The 10,870-nt window shown below is 29.1% G+C and overlaps 1 protein-coding gene across 1 annotated transcript in view; it reads right to left on the bottom strand.

Moving 5' to 3' along the window:
* Window positions 1-1,468: 1,468 nt before the first annotated feature.
* The window catches only part of LOC106459098 (beta-hexosaminidase subunit alpha-like), a 34,294-nt gene continuing 24,892 nt past the window's right edge, over window positions 1,469-10,870 (bottom strand). The window contains exons 8-14 of the mRNA XM_013918684.2: window positions 10,511-10,706; window positions 6,614-6,770; window positions 5,638-5,833; window positions 4,494-4,584; window positions 3,606-3,710; window positions 3,127-3,228; window positions 1,469-1,757 (exon numbers count right to left, since the gene is read on the bottom strand). Of these exons, the coding sequence (XP_013774138.1) occupies window positions 3,153-3,228; window positions 3,606-3,710; window positions 4,494-4,584; window positions 5,638-5,833; window positions 6,614-6,770; window positions 10,511-10,706 (821 nt within the window). The 3' untranslated portion in view covers window positions 1,469-1,757; window positions 3,127-3,152. The remainder of the gene's footprint in view (window positions 1,758-3,126; window positions 3,229-3,605; window positions 3,711-4,493; window positions 4,585-5,637; window positions 5,834-6,613; window positions 6,771-10,510; window positions 10,707-10,870) is intronic.

Genomic DNA, 10,870 nt, shown 5'->3' with positions numbered 1-10,870 from the left:
AAATGTACAACGTTTCGACAAGGTTTTGTCATCATCAGGTAGCCGTCTTCAGCCATTATTAGTCTCAAAGTGGGTTCCTCGTCACCGAAACTGTATAAATATGTTTCTGATAGAATGTCATTCTGGCACAGTACTGAAGAAATATAAAATGCTCACTAGCATTATTTTACATGGATTCCTGTAATTATTGATACTGAACATTATAAGAATTAATACAGAGCTAGGACTGAGTATGTTACATTAAACATTATATTGCCAGGTAAAAGATTATTTTGACACTTATCAGGAGAATCTAATTAACAATATCAAAATGACGATAAGGCATAGAATTTGAATATTTGCATTCTACAGAGTGAGACATATAGTTCAGTATAATATAACAACATAGTTGTTGATGATGTTTTTAAGATGATTTATGAGGCAGTTGACACTTGAAGTTTCCTTAAAACTAAATATACTTGTATTGCTGAATTTTATAGGGCATGTAGCTAAAAGTTTACTTGTCCTAAATAGTGAGAAGATAAACACCTCCATCATGCACATGTGACATAACTGCAAATTTAAAGGTTCAACCAATTTATCTTTTAATAAAAACTGTAGAATCATTTATACTATAGATGAGAAAACGTGATGTATACACACAATCTACTTTTATTGTAGATACAGAATGAATCTTAAGCTTGCATGTTAAATCTGAATTTTGAATTGAGTAAAGTATATATTACAGTTTACCTTCTTCTAGTCGTAAGGTGACTAATGGCAAAGTTACTGAAATTAATTTTGTTGGATGTAGAATTACTAATTCGACTTGAAGTTTATATTACAGTTAATAGTTTATTCTTTAAAGGGAAAATGCTTTCATTAAAAAAAAAGGTTTGGGTTTAGAAATATATTTTCATTAATTTGTGGCTTATATGATTATCACTACAATATCTTCATCATTATTTCATTTCTGTGATGATTACTATGACATTTCCATCACTATCAAGATTCTGTGATGATTTATTTTCATCAATAATGCATAAAATTCTCAGCAAAACTTATAGTAATGGCATTGCACGACTCATAGTATAAACATCTCCAAATATTAGGAGTCTTACTTAATCTGTATCACCATCACTTGTGTTCTTTTAGACAAGAAACAAACAACATTTAGATATCATTAGTCAATATCATCTTATTTGTTGCAATTTACAACCACAAAACTTGATAAATATGTCTTTTATACAAACAGAAAACAATGAAATCAATATCAATGATACTTAGATTACTGAGATTACACTTAGATCTGATAATGGGCAATGGTTCAAAACATTACAGATTAAACTGTTTCTTCTTTGGTGATTTGTCTAATCTTATCCTTCATTTTCTATATCCAAATACGTGGTCTATTTGGGTAGTGTAATTAATCTCAGGACACACACAAAAACAAACAATCTTGGGTGTTTTTAATGTTTTTATTCAGAATCTAATAAAAAGTAAAACAACACTCAACCAATACACCATACAGTATTAATGAGCAACATTGTAACAAAACTGATAATAATCATTGAAAATAAAACTTAATACATTTTATTCATGAATAGCTAATTAGCATTATAAGCAGCTGACAAAAAAAAATTAAACTTAATACATTTTATTCATGAATAGCTAATTAGCATTATAAGCAACCGACAAAAAAAAATTAAACTTAACACACCGTCTTCCCTTCTGTGATTAACAGGTGAAACGATGCTTTATTACATTTTTCTTGAATGCTGTAATGAAAATGTGTTTATTTTAGTTTTATGATTATTTATTAAGTATTTCAGTTTTTGGAGTTTCAAAAATTCTAAAGGTAAGAAATAAATAAATAAATAAAAATATTTTCCTTTAAAAGGAAGGTGTGGAGCTTACCCAAAATTCTCATCTCATTCTCATTTATATGAATTATCTTGTCAACAGTGAGTTAATCTCTTTCATTACTGTCTATTCCATTTTACTGTCTAAAAGAGTAACAAACAAACTATCAAAATTATTTATTTTCTAGACGTACTGAGAAAATTTTCTTTTCTGAACTCTGGCATATATGTGATTAAACCTGAAGGCAGTCTTTCTTAAGAATACCAACTATAAACATATTTAGACATAACAATGCAAAAAAATACATGTATTGCATAAACTGTTTCTTCTGGTATACAAATACACCTATACTTTAGCGACCTCTTTATTATTATTTCTTACATGTCATTTATAATTGCAAAATATAACCTTTTCTTATGTATATATTCACTTTTAATGTTGCTGTAATTATAATTTTAGTGTTGCATGTAGACATCCTAAATTATATTAATCCACACATTTGTGCACTTGAACAATATTTATGATGTTAAACTTAATATAATTCTAACAGTATCAAAATTTTAACTATTGATTTTTGTTACTACATGAATTAAGTCCTTAGAATTAAATAATTATTTTTTTGCATTTGATCCTCTTGTTTATCAAACCTAAAAAATACGCTTAAAATGTATTTTGATGTTAACATTCCTATAATACTGAAATAGTGCAAAGGTAATATTTATCCTTATTCTTTGTCTTAAATAATTTCTATTAGTCGTAACATGTTATTTACCGTAATACTTATTCCAACAAATTACAAGTTAAAAATATTTTTAGAATGAGCAATTGTTAGTTGACAAGAGAGATGTTTTACAGAGAATTTTGACAAATTTATTACATCTACAGTAGAATTTTATTTTCGTTCTTTTGCAATTGGCTCTGTATTTGAAGGGATTGTTATAACAACTTTGAAAATTTCATTAGTTAATTATGAACAGAATGAACAATGATTGTGAAACTATTCTGTGTAGAAAATAAAAACTGCTTTCCCCCTTGATGTTAATTAGTCGCAAAACTTGTAGAAGTTAATGACCTTTTTGTTTTTGTCAATTTTACCAATTCCAAAAAAGAAAATTATCTTCTGCTCTCAGTATCCTGGTGTACTTTTCCACGTTCTCATATTTTTATGATATTAAGAAGTATCTGGTTTTCTGATCAGATAATCTATCTCAAAAACTTAAAAACAAAACAAAAGCTAACAATAAAAAGAAAGTTTTAGTTTGAGAAAAATATAAATGAGCTCACAACAATTGGTCAAGTTACTACTGCTATCAAATGTCAGCATCCAGGTCCCACTCATAATCTCCACAGAAACCATTCAGGATTGGCTGAGCAGGTATTCCACGCCTGATGAAATGCAAGAAAAGATTACCCAACATTTTTTTTAGGATTCTATGATCCACAAGAAAGTTATTTTTAAATTTCACTTTAATTTATATTTCCCAATATTAACATTTAGTAACAGTAATAAAATAATTATTATTATTTTTACAAAAGTTTACAAAAAAATACCAAAATCCAAATATTTGTTTAAGTGTTAGTACTTCTGAACAGTTTTTTAATTTTTCATTGGGTAAATTTCATACTGTAAACAGTGACTTAACAGTTTACTACAATCTCTATCATTAGAACTTTCCAATCTAAACAACTGGAACACTAATTCTAATAATAACTTTTAAGGTTAGCATTATATTCCTATACACCTTCTATTTTAATAAAATTACCTAAGCATTCTGCAACGTTGTTGATCAAGTCTGAAGTTGGCACTGTCAACATCTCGTACAGAGGCATCACTCCACAATCGCTCAGCTACAGCTGCCGCACGAGGCCTTCAGTGATATAGATATTAAACAAAATGATTTCATTTACTCATTTTATACTCTTCGTAATCTAAATTATGAATACAGAGAAAAACATTTTTAAATAAAATTATTTACAGCATTCAAGATTATTTGATTCAGTTATTTCAGATATACATTATTTTGAATATTTACTATATTAAACAAGATTTTTTGTTCAAAAGTAAAAAAAAGTAGATCGAAAAATCTTTGGTTTGAAATATTTTGAGAGTAAATTAGATGATTATTTTAATAAGTTCTTGTATATTTACTAAAATCATATTTAATGTTTACGATCAACTTTATGTAAAAAACACTTTATAACAACACTTTCTACACTTACGGGCATATTTAACAGTGTTTAGTAATTGATTAAAGATACCGAAAATACTAAAGATGATGAAAAAATTAATCATAATTAAAGATAATCAATAATCTAGTGTCTGTTGAATTTTATATTTTGTTAATTTTACTTCATTCACAGAATATACCACAATAACATATAAAAAAAAACTTCTTAGCCATCAAAGCTGATGAAATTTCACTACACAGCCAAGAAATGTAATAAACAAATGTAACTTTAAATTGTGTTTCTGTAAGACTACTAACCACATTTACATTTAAATAATCTAATAAGACAACTTTACCAAATCCAAAGGTTTTATTAATTCAAAAATTTATATATGTGAAAAATTATCACTGAAAGTATAATACTTTTAATAAAACTCATAAATCAGTTTTACTGCAGCTTAGAAACATAGCTGTGATAATTACCACAAACGAGAAAGTAGGTTAGTTCCATCAACATATTCACCCCACATGCAGGCTTCTCCTCCAACCACAAGATCCTTTTCTTCTTCAGTACCTGGATGTTAAGAAGATCAAACAAGGTAATCACTGATTAAATACCAAAGAATTGTTTAAAGTCTTTAATAATGTAAAAGAGGGGGTTTTCAAGACTGCCGTTGCTAGTATTGGTTGTTAAATTAAAAACCAACAATTCAGATCTAAGTAACATAATATGTTTTTGTGTGAAAATGACAATTAAAAACTAATAATACAAAAGATGTCTGGATAGATATCTTTCAGTACGTTACAAAAGTTTTGTTGATTTCAAGTCTGGAATCACGCTCTCTAACTAGAGTACAATCTTTCTTCTTGTTAGTGATTCTAAAAAAACAAACCAATAACGATGAACATCAGTTTTGAAAAATGTCCATGAATCAGGCAAAAAGATATCAAGGTACGATTTTTAATCTTTATGGAAATTCTATATACTGAATTCATTCAAGTATATGCAATGTAAGTTTTTTTTTCAAATGCTCTTCAATTAATTTTAATTAGATGTAACCATTTCAGTATTTTAATTATTGCAACTAGATTCTTAAAACATTGTATAGTAAAAAATAAATAAATTAAGAAATTATATTGTTTTAATACGCTCGCTAGTTTGTTTCCATGTAATTAATAACATTGTGACAGAATCTGTGTTTGTATTAGTACAAAAACGTTCTCTGATGTACTGGTTTGGAAATGTTTTATACAAACATATTCACATAAATATACTAAATAGTTGTACATATAATCTGTTGCGTTATGGTAGTTTTTAAACAAGATTTTGTTTCATACTACCTATGACTTGACACGTGAGCTAATCGTATGTTGGAAAAGCAGAACAAAATACCAGCTCATGAATAGTCAGAAGCCATGAAAAAAAAAATACTACTTCTAAAATTCTGTAATGCACTGTTCAATGGAGAAACTTAACAAACAAAAAGGCAGTAACAAATAACGGCATTAGTAGATGTGGATTAGAAATATGTTTTAAATATAAGAAGTGTGATTGAAACCCAGGACTGTACAATATGGTATAATATCCACAAATGGAAAAGTTTTAACTTTGAATCTTGCTTCTTACCATTAAATTCTCTAGGATCACATTCATAGTACTTTTTCCAGTCAGGTCCATAACTGATGTAGTTTAGATACCAGCATGAAGACAACACTATCTTGTAACCTTTTTGGGCAATGGGAACAATATAATTCTCCCAGTAATCCATTTTGGAATCTAAATATTTGTCCTTCCAAACTTCCACAACTGTGTCCGGTGATGCCTTGAAATGAGGAGATCTCAAGATTATCAAAAATATGGATATTAAATCCATTAAAAATAAAAAAAGGGAAAAGCAATTCATACAAGACTCTACAGTTATTGCTTTACCCGTTGAATACAGTAAGTGATAAACTCCCAACATTGTTTAGTGGTGACCACTGTTTGTTTGTTTGAAGTTAAGCACAAAGCTACACAATGGGCTATCTGTACTCTGCCCACCACGAGTATCGAAACACGGTTTCTAGCATCGTAAGTCCGCAGACATACTAAACTTTTTCATGAAGCTTCTTTTAAATGTATCCTCCACCTATACATCATGTTGTAGAATCAAAACTAGAAAGTAGTTAGTAATGTATTTGGAAGCAGATGGACACACTGGTATTTTCTGGTATAAATTTTTACATAAATATACGAGTTTATCTTCTAGTTTCATACAAGAGTTGTCCAAAATCATTAAGTTTTATAGAAATCCATATTTCCCATTAGGTAAACTGGACAACTACTTAGGGCCCCATATGTGCAAAACCTTGATGGATGACTAGCATAGACAGCCCTCAGATAACTTTGCACAAAATTAAACAAACACTTCACAATTGTACACATTTTAATATGAAAATTAAAACAAGCATTCTCTGGATCAAACAGGGGGAGCACTCCCCCAGACTCCCTACCATTCTAATCTTGCCTGCTTCTTGCACTTGCCTATGAACACCTCACATTTGCTTCCACAAATTGATGAGCTATCAACAACAAGAGACCATTATGATTGTCAAAAACCCACCTGAACATCATTATCTATAGGATCTTGCCAGATCATGTATTTGTATCCAATGTCTTTCACGTTAGCAAGTGTGCGTTTAACGTAATACTGCTCCACTTCATTTATTGTTGTCATGTTGTTTTCCTCCATGAATTTTTTAATGTTGGGATTGGATTCCCTGAAAACAAATAAATATATAAATCTTTCAAAAACAAATCAAGAAGGTTTAGATTACCTTAAAACTATATATATTAACTATAACTTTTTCTTATTTATTCTTCAAACTATACAAGTATGTTACTCCTGCAGAAAGCCAGAAGCTTATGCTTTTCTGTTTTACGTTGTTGTTGTTTTTTTTAAACAGGTTGTGTTTTAATATATCAAGTCTAAACTAGTATGGCATGTGATTTAAACAGTGCCAGCTCAGGTTAAAAAACTGAAGGGTGCAAAAATAAAAATTTCAACTTTTCAAATTTCTACTTTACAAAATTTTTAATCATTTTTTAAAATTCAGAACACAGAGTACAAAAATTATACATAGTAGAAAAATACATAAAATAAAACAAAGATTAGTATTTAGAAAATGGAACTTTACAAGCATTTAACATTGTAAAATTTTTCCTTAACTCTTTCAACATGGGCTTGGTCAAATTGACTAACCACATGAACAATTTGTACTCGTTTAAAGTTGTTATAGTTTTGATACTACAAACTTTTAATATAGTATGTGTACCTTCAGAAAATCTGGCAGGCTTTCAGTAAACATTACAAGTCTTTTTTTATTAGTCTGAGTACAAAGTGATTTTCATGTTACGATTAAAAATACTTTTTTTCATCTCAAATTTTATTTACATAATCTCTAAACCTTCTAAATACATTTCAAATATTTGTTTTCAGTATAACTTTATATTTTATCTGTTATTTTCTCTACCCTAATTCTTTATGAGATTGGTCAACTTGACCGACCTTGTAAACACCAAATAGAAAAATCGAAATAAATCTAAATTGCCTTTTTTTTCTTTCTAGAATGATTTCAAATTGTAACATGAAACTACATTTGTTTATCCTAAGGGAGCTTTAAACATATACATACAAGTACACATATATTTATACTTAAATTTTATTGTTTTATTGCTCTTTGAACCATGTCCGACTATTACTAGTACTATTCACACCATTATAAGTTGTAAATTATTTGTGAAATATGCAGCTGATGTTACAATTTCAAATTACATTACCTACAAGCTACTCCAAGCTGCTCGCATGCATGCTTCGTGAACATTTTTTATTATATTATTATTCATTTTACCTAATCTAACCTTAAATAACCTAGTTTCCTGTTTTTATATTTTATTTACTTTTATACTAATAAATAAATAAACATAAAAACAAGAAATAATTACATACCTGGGCCTTTTTGTTTGTTATTATTGTCAACTGTCAATGACACTTAACTCTACTTTTATATACTAATGGTAGTAGTGCACTAAACAATTTTTCTTTAATTAAATAATGCACCAAAGAACATAGAATATTAGCATGCAAAAAGCAGAAAATGTCCTATAACTATCACAATTTTTCTGTCTTTCTAACTATGCAACAAAAGCCGTTACAAATTCATCCAAGCTAGTTGATATGTTTCCCATGGAATGAAGCTTATAGTGAAAGAAAAATTTACAATTCTCTGTACAAAAAACAATGTGATATAACATGTTATTTGATAGATGAAAACCTTTTCTTTCTATTCATTATATGTAATATAGTATTAAACATAACATAGAACTATTAACAAATCCTGAAAGAGAGGATCTGACAGGTGGGTGTGGCAAGAGGGGTCTGATTTTCTATTTGATGGCTCTGTAACCAAACAAGATTGAAGGCTATAAAGATTATGCTTTGTCTCAGCAATGACGATATTATAGTGAGTAATTTACATTAAATTTCTTACTTACTTATTGGAGAGGTGGCAAATAAACTAGAAAAAGAGGGGATGTCTAGAGAAAAAATGTTACATTTCTCACACTAGGGGAAATTCTGGATTTTTTTTCAATATTGCTTTATAAAATTAAGAATATAAAACAGGGTTTTTCCAAACCTTTTAGAGTTGTTGACCCCTTGATGAACTTATAAAGTTGTCATCAACCCCCAAATTCTTAAAATATAAATTATAAATGAAACTATTTATTTATTTCAATAATCATAATACTATTATATTTTTAACAAGCATAAAATAAAACAAATAATTAAATTAATATTTATTTTTCAAATACGTGTTTTTCATTACTATGTGAATTTATACATTCTGGAAGGTTTGAGAAAAGGAACGAACGTCATTTGTTTGCTGTTGCTACCTGTGCTGTTGCTACTAGGAGTAGGGTGGTTAGTTGGGTAGGCCAACTTTACCCTAGGGGCAATTTTTGACCCCTAGGTCTTTATTCACCCCTGTACAGTATTATTGACTCCAGGGGTCGATATCAACTACCTTGGGAAACCTTGACTTAAAATTTATGTACTATTAAAATATGGATTATTAGCTACAATCTTATGCTATACTAATTGGTATAACATAACCCAAAATTTTTTAATTAAGTTTTGAATATAACTCACTAAAAACCTCTTGACATCCACAGAAAAGGATGCCCGTGGCAAGAGAGAGAGAGTTAATTTGTCCATATACATTTTCTGGCCAAATCATTTTCTAATATTTTTAGACCATTTAATCTTCCTTATCCCAGTGTGGAATGAAAAAATGTTTTCATCAACTTTAGTCTTGAAAACACAGTTTCAATACTTGCCACACTAACAGGAAAAAAATTAATAAAATTCTTAGAGCAACAAACACAATTAGAGAATGTTTTTGATTTGGTTTTCACATACATAAAATAAGACCTTATCTGGAGTTGAATTTTCAGGTATTCGATGTGATATTAATTTAAGTTATGCCCACAAACTTTCACCACAAATATCCCTATTCTCTTGTTAGTATTTTTTCTAAATTTTTATCATATTTTTACCCTTACAATTTTACGGTTGGTTCTTTGAACCCACCTTGAGCCAGCTCAGGATTTAACCATATTACTTAAGTACATAACATATATATATATTTAATTATATGCTGTGATAAGAGATTAATATTTATTTCTGTGCTTTTTTTGTGTGTGTGTATTTCTCATTAGAGAGGTCATAACAACTAAATCTGCAAGAGACAATATCACTTGTGACAACAAAGTTCATGAATACTGTGTGAAGAATTCCTTCGTAAGTTATCATAGTATTAATGCTACTTCTTAGACCAAGTCGGCATAAGACGATGTTAAAAAATTTAGAGATGTAGCAAAATTATCAAAATCTTTATAAAGTACCGGTAACCTTCAAATTATTACTGACTTGTTTTTATGCTGTTCAACTTTCCATTACTGCTGGGATCCACATATTGCATCATATTGAATAGTTTTATCGTCATAAAGAACTTACCAAATAAATTAGGTTAAATCACTTAAGTTCTATGTAAAATACTTAGGAAACTGAAGCAGAAATTAGTAGAATAATTGCAATTTTGATGGTAATTTTCAATGTTTTTTGTGTGATTCATAAGCAATTAAGGATTTCTGTAACCAATAGTCATGAACTAACAAGCAATTTGATTTGAGAGAGAAAGAACACGGCAGTTTGAGTTAGTAGTTAAAAAGTGCCATACTAGCAAGTGCTCGTGGATTAATGCTTTAGCTCAGTTGGTAGAGCACTTGCCTGGTGGGCAAGAGACCTCGAGTTCAAATCTGAACTGAGGAAATTACCATAAATCCAATGTTTTTGAGAAATTATATGGTTAAAAACTATGAACAATGTTCATTTAACAATAAAGCAACAACAACAACAACAGAAAAAGGATTTGAACTACAGAAGTTTAGTAACACTTACCAACAAGCATAGTAAACTTCATCCATTCCCAAATGAATATAGTCATCAACAAAAACATCTTTAATTTCTGAAACAAGTTCTTTAACAAACTCATAGGTGTTATCTTGGATTGGATTTAACATTTCTGCTTCAGCATGCTCTGGATGGTTTGGTGTGTATGGATTCTCTCCATCTCCATAGCAGGGTGTTATTAGATCTAGAAACATTTGAGAAAAAAAAACAACTCTGAAATAGTAGCCAAGGGGGAAATATCTCCTTTAATAACCACAACAAGAACGGAAATATAAATATATGAAATTTGAAAGAAACTATTACGAGATTAGATAACAAATTCGATGACGAGGAACCCACTTTGAGACT

This window comes from Limulus polyphemus, unplaced genomic scaffold (genome assembly GCF_000517525.1).
Source record: "Limulus polyphemus unplaced genomic scaffold, Limulus_polyphemus-2.1.2 Scaffold559, whole genome shotgun sequence".
In the NCBI taxonomy this organism is placed as follows: Eukaryota; Metazoa; Arthropoda; class Merostomata; order Xiphosura; family Limulidae; genus Limulus; species Limulus polyphemus.
The sequence above is the reverse complement of the archived record's forward strand: the minus strand, read 5'-3'. Positions and strand labels throughout refer to the sequence as shown.